The following is a 26,894-nucleotide window of genomic DNA, read 5'->3' on the forward strand; positions in this document are numbered from 1 at the left end:
GTTGCCCATACTGAAATATAACTCTTTCTGATTTCTACCACCTTTTTTCTTAAATATTTATCCAATTTAAAAAAGAATTATATCATCTTGACATAGATTCTTTTCTCTACTGCATCATATTTTTTTCAAAAAATTTAAATAAATTTTAATATTTTTCCTTGACAAGATAATCAACCTTATATTTTAGTGTTGATAAAATACTTTAAATAAAAATAAAATATAAAATATAAAAACTAATTAAAATTTTAAAAAATATATAGTTTGGAAAATTCACTTATAGATCTATAAAAGGGTATTTTTACATTTTTTTTTTAAAAAATTATTTATAAGAGTAGGAGTTGTTGAAACATCGAGTTCTTTATTTTTTGGTAATTAGACCCAAAGTATAAAATATACATTTAGTAGACACTTCCAATTAGAAAAGTTGTGGTCCATATATAACTTAGCTATAATGAATTTTTATAGAATGTATATTTGACTAGAATTCATTTTTAGTTAGAATTACTTAAATTCACCTGTGCTGATAAGTTGACCTGAAACATGACACAATTTTGTGCTTTTACCCCCATCATCCCTTAGGATTTGCTTCCCTGTTGAAACCTCATCCCCTAAAACTAGACCTTTAAAACCCAACTCAGCCACATTTGCCCTCTTCCTTTTCTTGCTCTTACCCTTCATAATCAAGGGGGGCATCCTTCTCCTAGGAAGAAGAAACACTGGCATTTGTACTCTGCTCGTTTTCCTCTAGAAATCCATCCCCTATTTCCATATTTTTTTCATCCCCAATATAAGACCTTGATACCTCAATCAACCAAAGGGGGGGAGTCATTCTTTCGACATTTTATTTTCAAGGGAGAGGGAAGGACCTTAACATGCTCTAAGATTAGGAGGATTAAACCCTCATGCAGTATTGGGTTCCTTTCATTTTTTATATGCTCCTAAAATCCCTACCTCTAGATATGCTAACAAATAAAAAAGCAAAAGAAACCTTTGCTTGTGTCTAAAAGGATTTTACAAAGTAAAATGGAAATTGAAAATAGTTGTATATCTCCCATCAAGGGTGAAGTATTGCATAATTACCTTTAACAATGAAGTCAAAAGAGGTTTGAGCAACTTGACTTGTAACCACCATTCGCTTTCTTCGCCAGCTTGTTTCCTTCCTTTTCGTTGAGAAAATTTTAGACGACCACTTTTGAGGACTTATTGTCTCTAAAGATTTTTCTTCCCTTCGTGAGAAGGCCTATAACCTAGCAATAAAATCTTATGTGTATCTCAACACTCTTGCCAGACTAAAAGAGTATGGTCCTTCCAACCATGGAGGAAATTTTTTGTTGCTTTTGGATCCAAGCCTTGGAGACGCTCTAAGTATGGAATCACCCCACCCTTCTTCGGAATTTTCGACACCTTTACATTCCTTTTAACATTATCACAGGTTATAAGCTCTAGTCTATTCCTCTCACCACCCATAATGAGAAAAAGCCAAAGAGTCACAATCAAGAACCTACCCCAAATAATCACACTCAACCACCCTCTCAAAATTGCATTCCGACTCCTCAAGAAAAACTAGGCACAAACAACATCCATAATCCATGTGACCCTCATAGAATGGTAGAGATACTCTTTATAATCATTAATTAGACTCACCACCCAAACTCCAATAAGTATCTTGTAAAATGCAAGGCAAGCAAAAGACAATACAATACCGACCATGAAGCAAATAATAATTAATAATGTCTTCCACATTAAGCGAAAGGGGGTCATTCCTCTACCAAATAAACTCTCTCTCCTAAGCACCCCCATATTGGCAAAAGATTTTGGCAAGGAATTCCCTTTGCTAAAGATATGGGAAATGAAAACATTTTCAAAGGAGCTAATTAAAAACAATGAATCATTAATCAAGGTCTCAATAGACCTACGAGGCTTCTGGATTTTCTTTAAACACTGGATTATGTTGAGGGAATCACCTTCAACCCAAGCTTTCTTAAACCCCTGAGAATGAGCAAGTTTAAACACATGATACATAGTAGTCACTTCAGCAAGGTGATCGATCTGGATTCCACTAAATAGCTAGATGTTGGGCAATTATTGATTATATTGTGTTGGTAAACAGAATTTTCACTGCAATTGTTTCTCTGAAATTGACCTTGTTTGTCCAAAGAGTAGTGACAATTACACCAACAGTTGGAGAGATTGTAGCAAAACCACAATCTTCATTTGTGTTTGAAAGAGGCAACTCCCTCATATGATTGGGGTTTTGAGGATTTTTTAGTACTTATAACCTGAAAGTACATAAAGGAGAAAATGCAAAACTAAAGAAGATTGAATGACATGAACCTCGATGATAGACTTTTGAATATCGATTGAGATTCCACAACTAAAAACTATTACAAAGGGAGTTTTAACGCAATAAGTTTTTATATGCAACGACGAAGAAAGAAAGATGACAAATCTCAACATACAAGGAGACAAGTTACTTTTACACACTCAACTCAAGACAACAAGAAATGATTGTGTTTCATAACATCAACTGCATAGATTATCGATGATTCACATAGGTAAATAAAGGGATCACTAATTCAACATATGAAAAAATAGCAACAATAACTCAAAAGAACATTTAAAACGTACAAACAAATGCATTCTTTATTATCTTTATGAGATTTTACAATCTTAGAAACCCTTCTATACATAATGGAAAATCAAAATGTCATTACGAGTATCTCCAAAAATTTCTCTAGAGTTTCCCTTTTTCGTAAGAATCCCCCCTCTACTACATTACAAAGAGCCAAAAATTTATCTAGAGTTTCCCTTTTTCGTAAGAATCCCCCCTCTACTACATTACAAAGAGCCTTGTATTTATAGGCTTCAGAGGATAACTAACTCTCTAACCACCTACTAACTACCTTTTTGAAATACAGTAATTTCATTTGGTTAGGATTTACATCACTTTTGCACAATTAAGACTCATTTTTTATTTAGGATAAGTGATATAAGTCACTTTTACAAAATGAGAATTTGAAATTTGTAAGTTTTTGCAAGAAAGAACAGGTCATCAGTTTAGTTGAGGCGAGCGCATGTCTTCTTGCAATAATGAACAACTCGGTCTTTATGCACTTCAATTGTATTTGCTAAGCATTCTTTTTCTCCATGGAAATCGATTATCATTCCTTTTTGCAAGCCTTCAATTGATAAAAACTCCTTGTCCTTTATGACCTCAAAAATAACCTGCTGCATTCATCTCCCAAGCCAATTTCTCCAACTTTGCATAGATCTATCGTGTCTGTGGATGTCTACAAATGCATTTTGCTTGAGAGTTCCTTAAATGTTTTCAGCGTATCTATTTTCTGCAAAACCGCATTCCAAAGTTGTAATCTTATTACAGACGAGAATGTGATAGCAAATATTATGGAATATGGCTTTTTTTTAAGGCATTATGTCAAATGGTTCAAGTGCCTTACGTCAAACGGTTCAAATGCCTTGCAGATGTTTACATGTATTGCATGCGTATCTATACCTGATCCAGGCAATGCCATGTGGCAACCGCAGTTTGAGTTAAATGGTGGTGGCGGGGGTCAAACCCGTAACCTCCCACCGCCCAAAATCATATCCCACCATTGGCTTATTAAAAGGCTTTACATTTATATGTGGCGTATGTTAATTTTAATCGTTGTTTAGCGAGCAGTTTTGTTAAATAAGGATTGTGGTTAGAAACTAACCCCTATTTATGAATGGAGCCAAAATTTAAATTTGGTAAAGGCTCCAAACGAAATGTAAAGGGGTTATACCTTATCATTATTGTTTTTAGCCTTATATAGGCCTAATTTTTATGTATTTAAAGGGGGATATGGCTTTTGTAAACTCATTCGGAATGAAGGAATTTTGTAAAGTCATTCTTGGTGATTCGGAGGTGGAGAGAAAATTCTGAGGAGAATTCTTTGTGAGAAGATCATTTGCAAGGTGTTGATTATTACACCAAAAACTGTAAAAGAGGGAGAGACTTTGAACGGGGTTAAGCTTGGATGTTGTAATAAGACGTTTATTAATAAAGCGGAAGCGGACCCGGAGATGTAGTCGTCTTCCTATTCTCTTCATGTCGTCTTTATGATTCTCGCATTTCCTTTCAGTTTATTGTTCTCTCTTTAATGTTATCGAACATATAACTGGTTTAAGAAACATAACTCGGTTTCAGTAATTTCAATGGTTGAAATACATAACCACACATTACTGTTGCGATCGGGGATTTAAATCTGTAATTGGATTAAGTTCAGGAAATTTTAATGTCCTAGTTTACAGATCAATACCCAATTTCAAAGCCTTGACCTCCATGTGACTGGGAGATTTACCACTTGCCAATCACATTTTCTCAAAAGTTCCCAAAATTTGGACACATTCATCTCTTGCATATGCCCTGCAACAACTATGGCATCGACCACATTCTTTTGAGGTATCTTGTGAAACGATTCACATGCTTTGTCTATGCTGCAACGTATTACATACAGAATCTCGAGGCATCAACAGCTATAAATGCATTAGCTTAAAATTTTGAACGCCTTTTTAACATATCAATCTCTTGCATATTATGCAAAGTCATGAAACTGCATCTCTTTGAGGCATTTTGTAATACAAGTCGTGGTCCTTGCCTACATCCTTCCATATTTTGTATAATGCTTAACATAGTGGGTAACAAACGCAACATTTTGTAAGCTCCCATTTTTGTGCAGATATGAGGTTGTTGAATTACACTTGCGGTTAGCATTTGCTAAAGTTTCTAAAAATTCTTTGACAAACCAAAAGTGAGCGTTACCGTGACCATGGCATTCCAAGTGATGGTGTATATTTGGGGTGTTGTAGAACAATTTAGATGCTTTGTCCAAGGTTCCACGTTTTGCATTCTTTTGCATGCTTTGTATGCCAAGTCCACTGTAATAATCCATTTTCATTATTTTTCCATTTGGTAGGTAGGTGCAATTGCCTGCTTATGGTTTCAAAAGAGAGGAAGGTAACCTCCAAATTAGCTCGGCTTCAATGGCTCTTCTGAAACACATGTCTACAATAGAACTCAAAACATTTATAACCACAAATGGAGAGACCTCACTTTACTTCTCCAAGGGTTGAAATATCTTCTAACTGCAACTTGTGTCCTTCCTCATTATTAAAAAAATCTATGGTGTTTGTGCTTATCCATTATCGAACCCTTACCTACCTCCTGTCTGTGATTACCTCTCAAAACTGTCATGTGTAGAGCCTGCCAATTGGATTTGCTTAAGGGTTTCTAAAGCCTTTTTCAACAAATCTGTTTTGAACATATCCTGCAAATATTGTTTTCCACGAGGTGTTTAAGTTTCTTTGGGTAGTTAACTACTTTAGTTATATTTTTGCACTTCAAAATTCACAACCTCTTTACATTTAGTTTTCACAATCCATAACCCCTTTGCATTCAGTTTTACGATTCACGACTTCTTTGCATTCAATTTTCATGATTAACAACCTTTTCACATTTAGTTCTCACAACCCACAATTTCCTTGCATATTCAGTTCTCAAAACTCACAACCTCCTTGCACTCAATTTTCAAAACTCACAATTCACAATCCATTTACATTCAATTCTCAAAACTCACAACTCACAACCCATAGTTATGAGATGTGAAATTGATTTTTCGCATTTCTCACTCACTTTGATTTTTCTTGTTGCAACATGATCACCTTTTTTGAAAGGGATAAATGAACTAGAAAATCACAAATCATTTGTGACTTTTCATTCTTAATTTTTAAAATTTTCGAAATGAATTTACTAATTTTATTTGAGATATTTTTATATATTGAAATAATTTTATTCACTTCCTTTTCCCCTTTTCAAAGATTTAATCATAACTTTTGACCGAGGAGGAATTTGGCTATGAAATGTTGACCAAACATCAAGGAGGATAAGGTGACTATAACCCACAAGAATTTATTCATGAAGAAGTTTTCCAGAATGAAATTCTAATGCTTTCTGAATATACGTTAAGAAAATGTAAGCATTAAAATCTCACAAACAATGAAATGGGTTGTCACGAAAGTTGGCCACGTTGCTAGGAATAATACCAAGGGCATGTGTAATATCCCTTGGCTAATCTGACCCTGTTTTGCTTATATGAACACCAAGGAATATTGTCAAACATTTGGCATACAATGTTTGAAGCCGCTGTAGTGAATTCTTTATTTGTCTTCTTTGGGTTTGTAGGCTGCAAATGAAGTTATGGAAAGCTTCTAACAATGCAAAGTTGTTATAGAAATGATATACTAGCTGTTTTAGACCTTTCCACACATATGTAATGACTGAAATTAACTAGTACAGCTAGTTGACATTAAGACAAACACTTGTCATGCATCCCAAAGTACACCTACAGCCATTAGGCATTTAAGCAAACAATTGGCATGAAAGCTAAATGGCTGATCAACGTTGAATGTTACCATGAATGTGGAATATGCAAATTATATTTCCATTAAACATATGCAACCTCCAAATATTTCATGATATAATCATAATAGAAAATGATGCAATGAAGTAATGATTTTCTAATACAATGACCATAGATAGAAAACCTGGTATTTCAATGGCTGCCTTGATAAATTGGTTTGATTCTCCTCATATGCAAATCCCTTGTCAAATATATATAGCTGTTCAACCTTTCTAAATCCCCTTCTATAGAACTCAAACTACTGTAGCGCACTGTTCACGGCACTATTCATGCGCACTGTTCACGGCACTGTAGCGCACTGTTCACGCGCACTGTTCATGCGCACTGTAGCAGCAAGAACAAACTTGCAATCTGCTCTTAAAACCTTGAATAATTTGTTGATAATCTCTCCCAACAAGAATGATATAACTCCATGTGCCAAAGAAGGATGATTCACAACCAATTATAAATGTTCTCCAACAATAAACTTCAAACCCTTGTAGAAAACTTCACCAATTTGCACAAATGAAAGAACTGAAGTATTCTTTCCCACAACTGCAATAATTCAGGTGTTATTTCACACCTTCAAAATTGCTATCAATAGGAAGTTTTCGTTTCCTATGATCAAAAAAGAAAATTGCGAAAGCCCTGGGCTCCACAATAAAAATCAATCAAAATACTATTCATCAATTGGATGCCGAGAATGAACTCTTGCCTTTCCTTTTATTCTTTCCTTAAGAGAGCTCAAACACCTTCCTTGCCAATGTGGGATAAAAGATTTATTCCCACATTAAATTATTCACTTAACGCACTTTATTATATTAAAGTGACTTTATTATTATAAAGTTACTTTAGAACTTTATAATAATATTAAAATATTAAATAAATCACTTAAGTCACTTAAACTTTAATATCTCTTGATGTACTTGTCTGATTGCTAAACCGTCTGAGCCAGGAGTCGACTCTCCCTGTTCTCCATGTGATTGGATGCCTATCTAAAAATAGAAACCCTGAATAGTGACTTACTATAAATAGTAAGTATGTGGAACTAAGTCTAGAAATAGCTGCAAAGGCCCAATCAAGGTCGACACTGCCAATAAGCTCTGCTCAGGTGTCTTTCTATTAATAGGAACCCTGACTCTCCCAAAATAGTAACTTACTATAAATAGTAAGTGTGCCAATCTGAGTCAAAAAAACCTGTGCAAAGGCCAAAACCTAAATCCAGCTGAAGAGTAATGTCTCTAATCACCAAGTAACTGCCACACGAAGCCCTCTATCAATAATTATTAGCCTACGAGGGTCAAATGATAAGCTAATTCTTACAAACTCTGATGCTCGCAAAATGGGGACATTACAGCATGCTCACAAAATTGTTTCCCTTGAAATTTTATAATTTTTGGAACTAAAACCACATTATCACCCATCATAAAAACTCTTGAAAAGCACGCATTAAGGATAAGCCTGACACATTAGTTTCAATGCAAAAGTTTAAAATTAGGATATTTGAAATTTAGGGCAACATACTAAAAAAGTAGTCTTTAGTGTGAACAGAATCTACTAACGTTTTAATAAGATGTGCATTTTGACCCTTTTTAGTTGCTTAAATCACTTTTTAATGAAGTGCATGTGAAATTCTGGAAAATGCACCAAACATGCCGAGGGTTCATTAACCTACACTACATGCACCCTAGAGGGTAGGTGCATCTCCGGTTCAACCTAGGTTTATCAAAATGCAACCCTCCAATTGACCCAAAGCAATTCATTCTTTTACATGGCAAATATTCTAAAAGGGATATGTGGGATTTCATTGAATAAGTCAAAAGAAATCATGGAAGGCTGGCCCAATCAATCCATTCCAACCATTTAATCTAGGCTATTCTGTCTTAAACCTCTTGGCTGCTGAATTGTGATTCACGTGAGGCCTCCCTTTTAAGCCCTAGTAGATAGGAAGTGCTTACCTTTTCAAAATCAAGAAGACTGGCAAGATCAATCTATTCCAACCATTTAATATAGGCTATTGTGACCTTCAACATCGAGGCTGGTAAATTATGATTCACATGAGGCCTCTCTTTTTTGCCCAGCAATTGAAAGATGTTTGCCTTTTTCAAACTAGAGTCTTTGCAGAGCAGCATTCACCATAATAAGCAAAATTTTGAACTGAAAATCTTTAGTGGCTCACAAAAAACTGTTAGTTATTATTTATTAGCAGTTTTGGATTATGGGATTTAACATTTATTTTAAATGGGACATTATATCTGCGTTATCAAGTGGGCAGCAACCTGCCCGAGACTTGATTCTGGGCCATCTTGGAGATAAGTGCCCCTTACCTACCACTAGACCAAGAACTGTGAATCTAGCTAATAAAAAAATGTTATGATATAATTAATAAAGAAGAAATTGGAAGTAAACATTAGTGCAAAACACAAGTATTCTGGATGAAATTGGCCAAAGATGAGCATCATCTCTATGTTTTCAGGCACAGTATTGTTTCATCTAATTCTAAATCAATGTGATAGCATGTCTTCTGAGAAAATCCTTGATTTTGTTAGCCTGAAAAGCAAGAAAACCAGAATCTTACTAATAAATGGATCCTAACCATGATAATAGTACCCCAGATCCTCTTTTCCATGACGTGTCCAACATCATATCATGTGCAATGCCTTCTACTATGACTGGAGCAACATTGAAGAACTTGGCAGTCTCCATCAACCCTTGAGCGTCCTGCACAAAAGCTATCTTTTTTAGAAAAATGACAAAAACAAATACACTTTTTGGCCATAAGTCTGTAAATCTGGTTGATATACCGCAAGCATCCTAAAAATCAGATGCCCTTGAAGAACACTGATGATTACCATAAACAAATGACTGGAATACTTGTAATCATTATGCCAAGAATTGCAGGTAAATGTGTCATGGATGTTGCATTTACAAAGCACTAAAGAATTAATGGCATGGTTACAATAACCCTTTTTCTAGTGCAGGCACACATTTCAGCAGAACTTTAAGAGTTTCTTTTGAACAGAACCAAAGACTTCTAGACCACAGCATTAAGGGACTTTCAATCAGTCATACATTAAAACAACTTGTTGCTGGTGCAAATAGTCTGTGTTACAGTGGAACAGATCAAGGAACTTGCTCTTGCAAACCATCATATTGGACATTTTCAGTGTTAAGTGACTCCTTCGATGCAAAAAAAATGCAATAAACTGGCAATTAAATAACTTTATTTGAGGGTTTCCAACAGCGCACCAGTTTATTTACTGCAATATAATAGTACTACATTAAATACTTCACTTGGAAGTAAACAAAAAGAGTATGCAACAAAACTTCATTCAATCTTGATATCATGCGGCCATTTTTGGTTTTGGGTGGATCCAAGTCCCACAAGTGAAAGACAAGATTTGAAACATTACTTTGTTTTATAATACAGTAATTTTATTCTCAAATTTACCTGGCCTTCTTATAAATTAAATATTATGTAAAGTTTAAAAGTAAACATAGAAAGTTGGAACAGTAGCAGTAGGTTTATTAAAAAAAATTGGATGCAATTAATTCCATATATTTCAACTTACAATCCACCTAATACATTTTCAATGACACCTTAATTTTCTTATGATTTCTACGTACAGATCAGTTAGAGACATTGTGTGATCCAGAGCCCTGGCATGCTGCTATCACGTGCATTGGAATAATTAATAACCAAAATTCATCTTCACAATATGATACTTGTTGGTTGAAAATTTTGTACACTTGGGGAAATATACAAAATTGTGGTTTCAACCACAACACATGAGTAAGAACTCTCCTAATTAAGGGAAGGCTCCCTCTATCTAACTACAACTTTGAAAATAAAATAGGATGGGACAGCAATCTTTCTTCTTCTTTCAAGAAAGACAATATCCTTTTCTCTTCACAGAAAAAGATAGCAATTGAATATAAACAGCAATAAGCATTTTCAAATGAAATTTGAGAAAGGAAATGAAGTTTCCTGAAAGTGCAAAGACTTCCATCACTTCCTTCGGGACGGGACGACAATATCAAACTCAAAGACTTGATTATGTGAAGTCCTATCTACCCTTTTCTACACTAATGATATAAAGAACAAGTTATGACAGCTCAAAAACTGAAAAACACTATTCTTTTCTTCTTTAAAACAATAAGACGTAGTGTAAGCTCAAAGACTCACAGCTATTTCCCACAAATTCTACTCCTAAATTCTCTTAAGAACAAGTGAAAACACAAAGACTTGCAGCTTCTCTCAACAAAATATTTATTTTAATCTATATTAAGCTCAACTACTTGCAGCACAAAGACTACAAATCAGATGTGATTAAGCTCTTTAGGAACACTTGCAAGAAAGATAATATAGAACACTAACTCAAGAATATAGCGCAAAGACTCAAAGTTTGAGCAATTTCCTTCTATTCCTTTCAATTCTTGAATTTACACATGAAAGCTCAAAGACTTCTTTGCTATAAATTTGGCAGAGTTTTTGCTTGCTTTCCAAAAGATGAAAATTACAATAGACCCCTCAAGTATTTATAGAAGAGGAGCCTTGAAAAAAAGGTGGGAGGATCCTAAATAACTTGAGAGATTCCCTCAACCACCAAGACTTATTCAATAACTAACTAAGACTTCAATAACTAACTAAGACTTATTCCAACTACAGTTCTAATTGGACACAACTTGTAGTTGCCTTACATGTAATTACAAAAGTGCAAGTAATGTGTAACTTGTTTTTTACAAAATACTTTTACATGTAACTTGTCAAAACAAAATTACAACTAAAGATTACAAAAGTGGAAAAATACAACTAAGTGTTGAAAAACACTTAAGTTGCATTTTGTGAAGACACAAATCCTTGAAATTTCTAGATGCTCGTTTGTAGTTCCTCGGGATTCAGTTCATGGGTGTTCTTGGCAACAACCATGGTCTTCACAATAGTGTCATGACACCGGAGGAGCGCTGAGTTGTTTTTATCCAGGATAGACTGGATTTCATGCAAAAAGGTTTGGTGTTTCATTAATATCTGAATTGAAGTGGCCGAGAATTGCTCACTCCTCCATTCATTATGAATCATCATCTGTAAATCAGCAAGAACTTCTTCTTCTGGAATCAGTTCTCCATCCTGACTTACTATGTTGCAAGAGGCCCTTTCACAATGTGAGACGATATCTCGGAAAACTTCGCCCCGGAATCTCTTTGCATCACCGATCTCCTCAATGAGGGATTTAAGAACAAGGGTCTTGTTTTCCAGGAGTTCTTCAAATTCCAAGTATATGATCCTGGAAGAGATGATGGCATGCTCCTGCAAAACACTCAGCTGTTGTTGGGGCATGGTACGCCAGATTGTCAAACTTTCTTCAACACTTTCCAGATTCTTTTTGAAAGTATTAGAAGTCTGATCCAGTTTATCCTCAACGGTCTCTAACTTAGACATCATCTAAAACATGCCTTTCATTACCTGTGCACATAGATCATGAAGCTGATCAACCCAGGAATCCAGTGCTTGTACCTTTTGAGAAGCCCTTTCCACTTCACGAATTGATTCTTGGGAACCAGAAGAACATATGGAGTTACTCCCTTCAGCAGCAGGTTTTGTGATTTTATGAACGACTGCCATAAGTTGTTGGTTTTCATCTTCTAGCTTGTCTTTCTTTGCTAGAAGCTCATCACCTTTGCACCAGCGAAGCAACAGAAAACTGAGCATCATGATTAATGACCTCATGCGTCTGTCTGCCCAACATTATCCTTGTAACCTTATAATCGGCAGCTGACATTTCCTCAAGTGGCTTATCTGCAATAGGTTCCACAATTTCAGCTACCTTCATCTTGTTGCTATCAACAGTTACCCTGGAGATAGTCTTGGCCTTCTTAGCAACTTTGGATCTGGACTGTTTCAGTTGTTGGTTATCAAAGGCATCAGGTGAGATTTCTTGCTTCTTCCTATTCGGAGTAAAAGAACTAAGCCATGGAGGCAAAGTCATCAACTCCCCTTCAGTAGCAGTTGTAGGCAAAGGAGAAGCAGTTTCTGTTTGAATTACCGTGGTCATCCTGGGAAGAATATTTGTTTGGACAGCGACCACTTTTTGCTCAGTTACCAATGGGCATGAAGATTGTCTCATGAATTCTTCAAAACCAGAAGTGGAAGTATCAATTTCTGATAGCTAGATGCAAGTAGGAATATCCTCATGAACTTCCAACACACTTTCTTGTTGATGATCAGGAGATGGCTCGTATGCTGAAATGGGAATAGCATTCTTAGGAGATTCATCCACAAGCAAATCAGGAGGAGAAAGAGGCGTCTCAATGGCAACTGGAGGAATGATCTCATGAGGTGAGTCTAAAACTGGAGACTTGGGAGCATCATCAGATCGCTACCCTTCTTCTGGATTATCCGAATCGATCACCTAAACATGAAATCGTGATTTTTCCTTCCCACGAACTGTTGTCTCCTTAGGAGGAAGCACTACTGCACGACTGACTCGCAACTTGATTCTTGTGCCCGAAGATGATGCACCCTCCTTGTTGTCAAGTTGAATCTCAGACTTAAGTCCAAGAGGCCCTGTAGAATCTTCTTTTCCAACCTTGATTTTTATAAGCCTAACAGCATTACTTTTTAGCCATGCGTTGGTGTTAGCCAAGATAGGCTGAAATCTCTCAAAGATGGATATGCACTCTTTGTGCGACCATTGGATCAAAGGAAGTGGAGCTTTCTCAACCCTCCATGAAATGTATTCAAGATCAAGTATATGCCCATCATCAATCATCCCTTGTGGGATATCCACCAAGTTCAAATCAACAATTTGATCAACAGTGAGCCTGCAGTAATCCATCTTCAGAACTTCAGCTTTTGTGCAGAGATCTACCTAGATGTCCTCAATGCGATGCACATGCACAAAGGATTTCTTGATCTTCTCTTTCATACCCCTGTAATCAAAATCAGCTCTAGGTTTAAACCTTTTGAGCTTGATTTCCCGCAATTCAGTCTCCATGGCCTTAGCTTTTACAGATGTGACAAGGGAATATCGGCCAATTTTCAATGGATTTGTGGTAGAGATCCCCATTCCAACCTTGTGTCTAGCAGACTGAAAGGTGTGAACAGCCATGATCTGTCTTCCCAACTCCATAAGAATGATCTTATCAATTGGGTATCTGGGAAGCATATATGGCTGACCACTATAACATCCGATTCTCATATAGGTGAAGGTGGGAAACTGTAGAAACAAACATCCATACTCGCACACCCTTGCCCATGCCTCATCTGATACTCTTTTGTTCCTCAGAGTTCTATCAAACTGACACATGAAATATCCGAAGAATGCATCTTGGATTCTTCTGAAATGCAATCTGCTAGGTTTCAACGGCAACTAGTCATAATATTCCCAAACTGGTATAAGTGAGCGATCACCCTTGGTAGAAAGACCTGGAAAGTGTCTAAGTGATGCTGCCAAATATACCAAATATGAATTCATGAAGGTGGTCATGGTGGTACGAACCGCTGCAAGTTGTTCGCACAAGGCATCGCTGATGACTTCTCCCCATGAAATATGATGAGACTACCTTATGAACATGATGAACTGGTACATCCATGGCTCAAAGACATTGGAATGCTCAAGGCCCATCATCCTGCTAAGAAGAGTTATGGTGTCTCTGTTGTGACGTTTTCACACATCGCCCCATTGCAAATGGGGACCCTTACTTTTTTTGCTTTTTAGGGTTTGTTTTTTTGGTCTTTTAGGGTTTTGTTAGTTAGCCTTTGCATTTTGAGTGCTGTCGGGGAGATCAATAGGATAGCAAGTCCGGCTTGAGTGATGTCCTGATCCTGAAATTTGGCTAAGTCTGAATGACCTGATCCTGAAATTTGGCTAAATCTGAATGTCCTGATCCTGAAATTTGGCTAAGTCTGGAATGTCCTGATCCTGAAATTTGACTAAGTCTGGAAACTGAAAAACCTCAAAAAACTAGATTTTGCAATATAACTCCTAGAGGTCTGAAACCACTCTCAAACACCTTGAAAGTATATATGGAATATAACTTAAAGTATAAGTTTCCTTCTATGTTTCTTCTTTCTTATACTTAAATGTTATATTCCATAAACATTATCCTGATAGAGAGTTCAAAAAGTCAAATTTCGCTCCTGTCCTTCACTGAGGATCCAGAGCGAATTTCGCTCCTGTCCCTCTCCAAGGGACCAAGGCGAAGCGCTCCTGTCCCTCACCAAGGGTCCAGGGCGAAAAGGCTTATTTGAGTCATTCATGACCTTGTTTGGTCAAATTGAAACATCAAATACACAATGAAGGACGAAAGGAGCATGATAGAGCATCCAGACTTGACAATGAAATGATGAAGTTTCTTGCCTAGAAGGTCAAATTCGCTCCTGTCCCTCATTGAAGGACCAGAGCGCTTTTCTTTATATGCACAATTTTAGACCTTTTTTCGACATTAACTTTTATTCATAGCATGAAGTAAGGTGAAATTTTCCCTAGCAAAGGAAATTTGAGATGAAAATTGTAGTGATTTGGCCTTGAGGACAAAAATCGCTCCTGTCCCTCACTGAAGGACCGGAGCTTGAATTCCGAATTTGCATTATCCTCGCAAGATTTAAGTGATTTCGCGATTTGAAGAGGTCAAGAGAAGTATGTTTTATTCGTTGAATATAACTTGAGTGGCCTACAAAGGAGAAAATCAACCCAAGTTGCAATAAGCGCTCCTGTCCCTCTCCAAGGGACCAGAGCGATTTTCAAAGGAAGCTCCTGTCCCTCTCCAAGGGACCAGAGCGATTTTCTCACAAGACAAACTTCGGGCAAAGGCAAAGCAAGTTTTATGTTTGAAATGAATGAAAAGGGGCGTGATCAATAACTGCATGCATTGCGCGGTGAATGTGAAGAAGTAGGCCGTTATCTCGGCAATAATGAGCCAACGAAGTATTTGCCGTAAAACCTCCAGTCAGATAGTCATGCATGACTATAGGAACTCCCAATTCTCTGGCGAATATTGCTCTTTTCATCATTTCTTCACATGTACCTGCAGTAGCATTCAGGTAATGTTCCTTAATCTCACCCGTCTCAGCCTGAGCTTTATAAATTGCTTCTGCACAAAAGCAGAAACGATCTCTCCAGCGCATAAATGGTTGGGAATTCACGTTTTCATCATCCTTGGTAAAATCAAGTCCACCACGGAGACATTCATAAACCGCTCTACCATAATTCTTGGCAGATAGACCCAATTTTGGTTTTATAGTACATCCTAACAAAGGACGACCATATTTGTTTAATTTATCTCTTTCTACTTGAATACCATGTGGTGGGCCTTGGAAAGTTTTTGAATAAGCAGGAGGAATTCGTAAATCTTCCAGACGTAGAGCCCGTAAGGCTTTGAATCCAAATACATTACCTACAATAGAAGTGAACAGGTTAGTAACAGAACCTTCTTCAAAAAGATCTAAAGGGTAAGCCACATAGGCAATAAATTGACTTTCCTCTCCAGGAACGGGTTCAATATCATAGCATCGCCCCTTGTAACGATCAAGACTGGTAAGTCCATCGGTCCAAACAGTCATCCACGTACCAGTGGAAGATTCGGCGGCTACTGCTGCTCCCGCTTCTTCGGGGGGTACTCCAGGTTGAGCAGTGACTCGGAATGCTACTAAGATATCGGTATCTTTGGTCTGATATTCCGGAGTATAATAAGTTAATCTGTAATCTTTAACACCAGCTTTGAATCCGACACTTGCTTTAGTCTCTGTTTTTGGTGACATAAATAAGTCCCTCCCTATGATTTATTGGTTAATAGCTCTTACAAGAACGAGGTCTACTCAACCTGGGTGTCGAACGTAAAGAATCACTTTTGTATTACAAAATTTTTTGTAATACAAAATACTCATTTTGTAGCCTTTATTGTCAAAAAGGCTTTTCTTTCAAGTGATATTGTATCATGTTATGTATGTATGACGCAACCCAATTTCTTATTTCGATTGACCTGAGGACCTTTCCGCAATTCTCATTTTATATAGAAAAAAAATATAGATTTCTTCATTTTAGGCGAAAAAGAAAATGAGAAAAAAATTGCAATAGCAGACCGTATGGGCATAGGTGAAAATGTGCCTAGTTATTGGCTCAGGCAAATTGAAGACTTCTTTATGATCGTTATCCATTTACTTCCAATTTCATAAATTAATATTTCTTTATCTGAACAAAAGAGCATCAGCAGCCTCTAGTCGTGTTCTAGCTCTTTTGAGAGCCACATCAGCCTCGATTGCTTGTCTCTTGCCTTCAGCTCGCGCACGATCAGCTGCAGCTAGTCTAAAACTTTCCTGAGCCTCTTGAAGATCAATATCAATACCTCTTTCTGCATTATTTACCAATAATGTGATTTCATTATTGTCTATCATGGCAAAACCACCCATCAAAGCCATAGTGGACCACTGAGCATTGAGTCGTATCTTCATGAATCCTATATCCAAAGCTGTTACAAGTGCAGTATGGTTCGGTAATACACCCATTTGACCATTATTAGTAGCTAATATTATTTCTTGAACTTCTGAATCCCAAACAACTCGATTGGGAGTGACTACACGAAGGTTTAGGTTCATTTTGTTTCTTTAAATTTCTTTTAAGTTCATAGCCTTTGCGGTAGCTTCATCAATGTTACCCACCAAATAAAAAGACTGTTCGGGTAGAACATCTAATTCTCCGGAAAGGATCATTTGAAAACCTCTAATTGATTCATTATTTAAATGAAAAAAGAAAAATAAGACCTTACCATTCTTTGTAGCAAAACACAAGTAAGCTCATAGTTACAAAATTGCTCCTGTCCTCTCCAAGGGACCAGAGCAAAATCTTCAAAATGCCTAAGTGCCTAACATTTTGAAATGCTATTTCTTGTTGCCAGGACTCAAGATGAAGTGGGGAGTGATGTTCTACGTCTAGAAAGTAATTCAAGGTTGATATGATCAAGAGTTTGTGCAATGAACCAAAAGTCGCTCCTGTCCCTCACCAAGGGACCAGGGCGAAAATGCCTTAAGGCAAGCTCCTTCCAAAGATCACATGAATTAAACTTAAAGTTCCAGATAAAATGCCATTTTGAACGTCAAGGATGAGGTTTTGAACGTAAAAAATGAAGGATGGAAGACAAAAATGCAGGAGCGCTCCTGTCCCTCTCCAAGGGACCAGAGCGAAGTTATCAAAATTCATTGTTTTTTGCCTTATTTTAGCAAATCGCACTAGATGCCAAGTTCGCCAAAAAACTTCGAAATATTTTTAAAAATTCTAATTAAATTGGCATTTAATGAAAATCGCATAGCATTTAATAATTAATTTTGAGCCTTGGAAAATCGTTTTTTTTTTATTAATTGAGGCATTTCGAAATTAATTATTATTAATTTAAATTTAAAAGAAGAGCGCTTGAGGTATCATTTTTTTATTGCTTAATTAAGTCGGCCTCTTCCTTTTTAGTTTTATTTATTTTTTTGGCCTATTTTCATCAAGTCGGCCTATGGGGAGGTGAAATGGTGAGCGCTCTATATATTTGGGGTGTGTTTTTCATTATTCAAATCATCCACTCATTGTTTCAAGTGCGATTTGGAGAAGCAAGGAAGGAGGTGCGAAGTCTAGCTTGTGTGGAGCGAATTTCTACCAAGTGTGGAGACTAAGGAAGGCGAAATTCATCTTGAAGGCTATTGCAGAGGCGTATTTCTTGCTAGATTGGAGGATAAATTCCAGATGTTTTGAAGGTGTTGAAGGCTAGAGGTGGTGGAGTTAATGCTTGTGAAGACTAAAGGGGGCGCATTTTGCTAAAGGGAGTCTTGATCTACATTTTGCCTAGCGAATTCTCCTATTTTTGCATCATTTTTTTAGAATTAATTCCCAAGTGGAGGTATGGCGTAATCACCTTGGCACCATTTTTGAAGATTTAAATTTTGCTTTGAAAATCCTAAATTAGGAAATGATAACTCAAGATTTATCATGAAGTTTCCTAATTAAAATCTTGAATCTTCCTTTTAAAGTTTAATTTTTAGATTTCAAGATATATTACTAATTTTGAAATGTTGTGTAGGTATCAAGATGGCGACTCCCAAGCTCGAAAGATCTACAAGTCGGAAGACTCTCCTCAAGGAAAATCAAGCCAGATCAAGGACGATCAAGCAAGGACAAGGGCGACCTCCTCCAGCCTAGCATTGACAAGGACGACATTCTTTGGACTAATGTCATCAAGGGCGACCTTCTTTGACCCAGCCTAGCATCGACAAGGACGGCCTTCTTTGGACTAACGTCATCAAGGGCGACTTCTCCAATCCAAAATTCCAAGGCGAGGTACAACAATCATCCTGCACATCAAGGACACAAGAAGTTAGAACAAGGGTTCGTTGAAGAAGCAGATAGTTCCAGATGAATTAATTAAAGCTAGCTTCTCAACAACATCAAGTTGAATATCTACCAAGTTACAAGTGTCAGACGAGGTGGCATCCTAGTCATCACTTCTCCAATCAGTGTGGTCCACCTCAGCATTTCCAGATTCAATGTACCTAACTCATGGAAGGTGGCACAAACTCTGATGTACCTACCCCAGCTATCCATTGGTGGAATTTTCTAGAAAGGACATGTGTCCAAGCAATACAATTTTATCATTGGTCAAGCATTAAATGTTATGTAATGGTTGTAACAAACCCTAATTAGGGTTTTCATTGTTGAATCTTGGCCATTGATCTCGAATTGATCTAAGCCATCGAATTGTATTGAGGGCACTATATAAGCCCTGGCATTTCATTTGTAAAGGGATTTAATAGTTAGAATATAGTTGGAAGCAGTTAGAAGACAGATAGAGAGTAGTTAGAAGGTGATTAGCTAGTTGATAGAATAGCAATTAGAGTAGAGTAGAGAGAGAAGGCAAAGATTGTTGCCAAGATGTTGTTGTAAAAGACTTGTAACTTCATTGAAGAAATGGTGAAATTTATGGGTCGATTCGGCAATTTGCATGGTCTTTATACTTCTCATGTTTGATTTCATGTTATTAGATGAGTGGAAGAAATGTGCTTGATTGATGGTGGAATTCGTATATCCATACTACTAGCAGTTTGTTGATTGCAGACTTGCCTTGTGTAGTCAACTGGAATCATTCAGCTTAAGCTTAACTTCAATTGTCGCTTCTTCAGTGATATGCATCAACCTAATGGTGTCTATGCCTGCAGTGATGATTTGAACATCATAAAGCTTTCCTTCGAAGATCGCACTAACCTTGTGGAGATGGTCCTGGGATGTCAAAACAAGACTTAGTTAGAATTCCATCAAAGATCATTCATTGCTCTTACATTCTTAGTGTTAGGATTAGATCTTTTCCTCGCCCTCGTCTTTTTTCCTTTTTTCAAGTCTAAGGAGGTAAAATCCTGTGTTCCAGCAATATTCAAAGAAGATCAGAAGTTCAGTCATCAAATGTAAGTCCCCTTGTGATTCCAGCAAATCACATCATACCACAGAGAGCTTATCCACACGTAGAGATCCTAAATCAAAGAACCTTGGAGTCATCCTGATTGATCCTTTTTCGCGACATCTTCAGCAATCAGAGGCTTTATTCAAGAGAGGATAAGGTACCCTTGGGTATTTTATTCTGTGTTTGATTGTGTACAAAATACACCTCAACAGTCTCCTATCTCCCATTTGAAATCGCAGCAGTACAACTTCGCCCACCTTGAGAAGGAGGCTCATGGCTCTTGAATCCACCTTTTGATATGTCGCTTGCAATCTTTTTCCCTCTTCACGTAATACTCTGCTGCACTTTCTTTGGAGATTTCCATGTAAACAGGTGCACGAGGTATTCTAAAGACCTTCTCAATCGTATCTGCATCAAGACGGATTATAGCTTCGCCATCATCATTTTTTATGACTCTTGTCTCTTTGTCAAAATGAAGGGCGCAGGTGAGAACAAACTCAAGTTCTAGGGCAGCAACCGGGAAAGAAGATGCATGATGGATATGGCTGTCCAACAGCCTCTGCAAGTTATTATCCTATGGATCTGCCACCCTCTTGACAAATTCTGACATATCCACGTGCTCTATTTCCATATCTCTGATACGATCCAAAGGGGAAGAGACTTGGGAAGGTGCTACCTCGTTCTGATATTTGTCATATTTGTACTTCATCTTTTTTGAAACTGGAGAAACCGGCAAATCTGACATGGATTGTGAACCTGGAATACTATGATGAAGACTTAAAAGAGTTAAGGCAACATCATAGTCAGCTGCAAATATCATTCTTCCTTCTTCAAATGGGAAAAACTTCGATTCTTGAACTTCACGATTTTGTGAGAGTAAGAGGGGAAATATATAGAAATGGGAAAATCTTGACTTTGACCAATTTCGGATCTTGGGGAAATTTTTGCAAGTATACAAACTGGAAAGGACATACATGCAATCGGGGTTTTAAAACCCGAATGCAAGTATGCTTGTAAATTTGCAAATGGAGAAATGGATGGAAAATGAGAATTTGACTTACGAAAAATGATTGAAATAGAAAGTACGGATATGGGAAACATGAATGGATAGAAATGGGAAAATCCGGGAATGTCATTTTCATGAAAATGGGAAGAACTCTTCAACATGTAATCCAGTTTTTAAAACCCGAATTTGAAAGGGAGGGGTATTTCACACTTTTCAAATTGGAATTTTAACCAAAAATGGTTAAATTCCTTAACTGTAAGGGAAGAACAAGAATTTCCAGCGAACTTGTAATCGGGATTAAAAATCCTGAATACAAATAAAGAGGGAATTTAGGGAAGAACAATGCAATTCAAAAATTGCATACCAAGGGGAAGATTTCTCTCACAAGAACCGATTTTTGGGGGAAGAACAACACATTTCTGTAAAGCGGAAAAATCGAACCCTAGTTGTTCTCCCCTCCCCAACTCCAAGGAGAGAGAAGGGAGAGTCACTAGGGTTGATGGTTTTCACTTTAGGGGAGACTTTACATTCAAAAGAGGGGTTGAAACCCACAAGATCCAATCCCACGCAATGCAAGATTGGATTCTATATGAGTTTCAAGGGTTGTGATAGCAAGGATACCCTCTTTTGTAAAGAAATGTAGATAGAAAGATTGAACTAGGAATGCATAGAAAGTAGGAAAGATTCACTTATAAACAGAGATAGGAATATGATATGCAGCTGCGGACCTGGAATTAGCAGTAAAATGTCGAGACGGTGCTGTTCTGCAAATTTGAGCGAAAGTTGACGGGACGATGGCGCCCGGCGTGCACACGGTCCTCCGAAAAATCCGCGAAACGAAGGGGGATCTGCTCGTCTCTGCACAAGGATTCCAGATCTTCAATTACAGCCGCGTACCTGCAACCTACACACAGAAAAGAGAGGACGATTGGGGGGTTAGGGATGAGGGGTTTGCCTTTAGGTCAAACCCCGGTTTTGGAATTAACCAAGAAATGAGAAATTGCTGTAAATGTAAATGATTGTAATGTAAAACAAGTACTAGTACCTTGTTGTAAGAATGTTTGTATTCTTACATGCGAAGGTGTAGATGTTGTTGTATGTTGTATGTTGTATGTGACATGTGATCTCCTCTTCAATGGTTGAATCCTTGTCTTGAATGCAACACTTGGCCTTGAATGGAGACTTAGAACTATTAATTGCTTGAAGGAATGCTTGAATGCTTGAATGTTTGAATATCGTTTCCACGTCTTGTACACATGTCCTTCCTCCCCAAAATGGGAGAGGAAATGTAGTTTATATACTTGTCAATTAGGGTTAAAAGACTGATTTTTCTGACCTTGAGCCGACCAGGAAGTGCTATTTTCCAAATTGCAAACATAAAGACCCGAAGCCCCATAGGAGACCGGGCCCAAAATAGGGCCAGGGACCAAGGCGCTGGGCGCCATGGTCCCACCTCCAGGGACAGCAAGGTGCAAGGAGGATCAGGCCAGGGTGCTGAAAAATGCAGTTTTTGATGTCATGAACAAGTTTTGGGGTCTCCATTCAGGTTCCGTGTTGCATCGCCATCGTGAAGACCCAAATGCGATCGAAATTGCAAGTGTCGCAATTTTAGGACGCTACATTTAGCCCCCACTTTAGCGGGAGTATAAGCGTACGCTCATACTTCCGGTAAAGTACAAGGAAACAACAATGAAAAACTTTCACCACGTCAAGGAGGCAAGATACACCAAGCCCCCAGTGGACTAAAAATCTTACGACTTCGATTGACAAAGTAAAAGGGAAGATCACGAGGGAGAATCATGACTGTCAGTAGTAAGGTTCCCTCACTATGAGTCATGTAAGAAAGATATCAAAAATTTTCAAGGCAAAGCTAAATTTGTCAAGAAATTTTCAAGTATCTTGAAAAGATATGAACGGGATGTATGCCCCCCTACGTTAAAGCGATCTCACACGCCTCATCGGGGGTGATTGCTTTAAGGTAGTGATACATATAAGAAATGAGAAAGGAGCACGTTATCACAAGGATTTAGCCCCCAAATGTGAGATAAGCCCAAGGATAATAGACACAAAACACAAAGCACAAGGTGACTTCGCTTTCCTCGGGGTTAGTATGCTGTATGATTATTCATGTATATCATATGTATGTATGCATAATTGTTCTTCATTCCCCAATCAAGGAAGGTCACCTAGAAGAAGGGAACACATGTGTCTTTTGAGTCAACATGAGAGAGACCAAAAGAGGTCGCAATGCTTTGCATCGTCCTCAAGTAGACAACACTAAGGACAACAAATAGAAGAATGAGAATAACACATAGAAGAAGTAACAAAAGAGAGGAGGAGAGAATCTGCTATGCTAATGAAACTAGTCTAGCATGTCATCTACCCCCCGATCTTGCTGATCAATGTTTCGGGAAGGTAGGAAACACGCTAGAGGAGGAACATCCAACACAGCAAATGGAGCTATCACAAGATCCAAACAAGGGCTATGTTCATGTTCCAAGCCACGGTGTTCTTGTCTAGGAGCTAGGATAAGTGCTTTAGAAAATTCATTAGATAGATAATTATCAACATCAACATGTTCATATTCACTATCAGAATGAATAGGAGTAACATTTTCATCATGAATAACATTTTCATCTATATCATCATCAAGATTTATAAAAATAGGATCTTTAACTCGCACAGGATCAAGACCATCATGCATCTTATGTTTAGGAGATTTCGGCTCAATCGTCGGCTGAGGAGAAAATGGAATAATATTAGTTGAAGGTGTTTTTGGGGATTGCAAAGTTTGAGCTCTAAGACGACGCTTTCTCCGGCGTTCACGTGCAGAACGATTTCGTCTAGTCTTAGTAGGAAGTTGCGAAGGTTGAGGAGGAGGAATGTTCTCATCCTTATCACTTGGGTGTTTAGGTTGTGGTCTCTTAGGTTGAAAAATAGGAGAAGAGGAAGGTCTCTTCTCTCCATAGGAGGAAGGAGGAGGAACTGCTCCATATAAGGGAGGAATATTTGGTTTAGGAAGGAGACCAAGTCCATCATGACGAGGAGGGATAGGTCTACTTTTAGGAAGTTTATTAGATATAGGCATAGTCACATCCATAGGGATGGGTTGGGAATCTTCTTGAGGAAAGACATTAGTTTTATCTTTCAAAGGAAGAACTTCCTTCTCAAGAATGATAGGAATGTCAAGTTTGGGTGTTCTAGGTTCACTTAGAGATAGGATCATATCTTTTTTCCACTTTTGATAAGATTTGAAAAGATGATCACTTCGCGGAGGAAGGGGTTGGAATTGTTTAGGCCAAAAATAATCAAGAGGAACGCTAGAAGTTCTTTCAGCTAGTTTAAAGAGACTATGATTGACAGTAACAACTTCACCATTATGGGGAAATTTCAAACACTTGTGAATAGGAGAAGCAATAGCTTTCATGGAAGATAGCCAAGGATAGCCTAGCTTCACACGAAATTGTTCGGATGATGGAATAATAGCAAAGTCCACATCAAGGGATTTGTTATGGACCTCAATAGGTAATGTAATAGAACCAATTGCAGGAGAAGAAAATGCATCAAATAGTTTCACAACCACATTTGTTTCATCATAGATCACTTGATTCAATTGCAAAGTAAAAAGAAATTCTTCAGTAATGACATTAACCATGCAAGAAGGATCAATAAGCACTCCACGGCAAGGTGTATTTTTGACTTTTGCAACTATATATAAAGGACCATCAGGTGCCCTGATAGTTTCGCTAGAATCAAAAGTGATGGAAGGTTCTTTAGGGATTTTTTGCTGCTCTACAAAGTTAATCACATTCGGAGTCATAGACACAAGATCATCAGGTGAGACAGAGGAATCAGTAGTATCAGTCGCATTAGAGGTATGAGAAGGTAATGGATCAGTAAAAATCTGAAGATTTTGGTTAAGAGGAGCTACAGATGTATTGCCTTTATCATTCACTCCAGAAACAGAAATAGTATTATTATCAATCAAATCTTGAATTTTACCATTTAAAGCAAAACATTTTTCAGTATCATGCCCAGGTTGACGATGAAATTGACAAAAAGATTTGTTATCAAAATAGGGTGAATTAATCTTTGTAGGGTCTATTTGCCTTATAGGAGGAAGAGTAAGCACATTTTGTTCCAATAACTTATTCATAATACTATGCAATGATTCATTCAAAGGAGTAAACTTTCTTTCTTTCTTGAAAAACTTAGAAATAGGAGGCACACCTGATGCTGCATTCACATTGTTGTTGATGATGTTTTCGTTGAATTTAATGGACTCTCTGTTCGGTTTAAACTTCCCAAATGGTTGTTGACTACTATCACCCTTATCACTCGGAGTCATAGGATGTGATTGTTCCATTTGACTCACAGTCAGTTGATAATGGTGAAGAGTTGCGCACAACTGTTGGAAAGAAGTAAACTCAGAAAACAGGAGTTTTTCTCTAATATCTTTTTGTAAATTAGAAATAAAGATTTGTTGAATATCATTGTCAGGCACTGGAAAAGAAATTTGAGCATACAAATGCTTATATCTACCAATGAAATCAGTCACTTTTTCTTTAACACCTTGTTTACAATGCATTAAATCAATCAAAGTAACCTTAGGACTTATATTGTTTTGAAACTGTTGAATGAAAGCATTTGCAAGTTGTTCGAAAGAAGAAATAGAATAGGAAGGCAACGAGCAATACCATTGTAGGGCTTTATCTCTTAATGTTCTAGTAAACAGTTTTGCAAGCAACCTTTGGTCATAAGCAAAATCAGTACATATTGTTTGAAAGGTCTTAACATGTGTTAGAGGATCACCCTTACCATTATAAAGCTCCAAATGCGGAATTTCAACATGTTTAGGGGGAATAGCTCGAACAATATCAAGAGAAAGTGGGCTCGCAACATCAAATGTGGGCACACTAAACTTAGATTGATTCATAGAGGCAATTTGTTGCTGTAAAGAAGAGACAGTTTGTTCAAGATTGTTAATGGTCGCTTCAGTCGAAGAGTTCATATTAGATGTGTTAGATTGTGATGGAGATGTTATGTTATTAAAAGAAGGTAGAGAGTAAGGTGGTGGGACACTATAATAGTTAGTCATAGGAGATGATTGGACAGGAGGAACACTACAAGGAGGAATGGAAAACGAATTGCCCCCTTGTGTCATGTTCATTTGTGGTGATATAATATGTAATGGTCCTTCATTTTTGGAAAAAAAAATGAGGACAACAATACTCAAGCCTCTTCCCAGTTAAACAAAATAAGAATTCTAAGCACATCTCTGCAATTAGTATCCCAGTCCTTTGCCATCAACACACAACTCAAAGGAATGTTTCATCCTCCAGTCCTATGTGCATTTAGTTACATTAGTCATAGATTGTTGCTAATATGGGCAAGACATTCAACATATGAACACAAAATATTCCTAGATACCAGAAGTAACACACAAGTAGTTAACTATATAGTTTTCAAAGCTCTTTGCTTTCTATTAGTGTTTTAATTTGCACCTTTGTGCTGACTTTTTTTTCTTCCTTGTATAGGTGCACGTTTGTCTCATAGGCATTGTCCTCTATGAAAGTTTTCAAATCTCAACTAAGATTGTTTTTAAATGAGGTGTGCCATGCTTTCCCAAGAGCACATCTATAAACTATTCTGAATTTGACCTTGATGTTTAGGTGCATTCATTCCTCCAAGTGTGCCCCCCTATAACCAATGTTCTCTTTGACAACTCATTCCTTCTGTTAGAATGCTCAATTCCACAGTCCGGCAAAGATTAGAAAAGGACAAAAGGTAACAAGACACAACAAACAAGATGAGACAAAGGCTTTGAATTTAAGACCATAGTTTGAGTACTCAGACTCGGCAGCCCAAAATAGGACTTGGACTCGGGACTCAACAAAGAAGAAAACCGTAGTTTTACAAATTAAAAACAGAAATATAATTATTTACAAAACATAAGAGCCTAATTTGACTAGCAATTTGTCATAATTCAGACATTACACATGTTATATGATCTTCAAACA

The 26,894-nt window shown here is 37.4% G+C and overlaps 2 protein-coding genes across 2 annotated transcripts in view; both read right to left on the reverse strand.

Annotated features, from left to right (window-relative positions):
• Nucleotides 1–8,801: 8,801 nt before the first annotated feature.
• The window catches only part of LOC131042099 (uncharacterized), a 92,425-nt gene continuing 74,332 nt past the window's right edge, over nucleotides 8,802–26,894 (reverse strand). The window contains exon 8 of the mRNA XM_057975410.2: nucleotides 8,802–9,161. Within this exon, the coding sequence (XP_057831393.1) occupies nucleotides 9,018–9,161 (144 nt within the window). The 3' untranslated portion in view covers nucleotides 8,802–9,017. The remainder of the gene's footprint in view (nucleotides 9,162–26,894) is intronic.
• LOC131042100 (ribulose bisphosphate carboxylase large chain-like) lies at nucleotides 15,239–16,499 on the reverse strand. The gene has a single exon (XM_057975411.2). It carries the CDS (start codon nucleotides 16,198–16,200, stop codon nucleotides 15,265–15,267), a length of 936 nt encoding a protein of 311 aa, XP_057831394.2. The 5' UTR covers nucleotides 16,201–16,499; the 3' UTR covers nucleotides 15,239–15,264.

Source organism: Cryptomeria japonica, chromosome 2 (assembly GCF_030272615.1).
Source record: "Cryptomeria japonica chromosome 2, Sugi_1.0, whole genome shotgun sequence".
NCBI classification, from domain to species: Eukaryota; Viridiplantae; Streptophyta; class Pinopsida; order Cupressales; family Cupressaceae; genus Cryptomeria; species Cryptomeria japonica.

Excerpts from the sequence above, each read along its gene's own strand:
- LOC131042100 (XM_057975411.2), bottom strand. The coding sequence starts at position 16,200 with ATGTCACCAAAAACAGAGACTAAAGCAAGTGTCGGATTCAAAGCTGGT.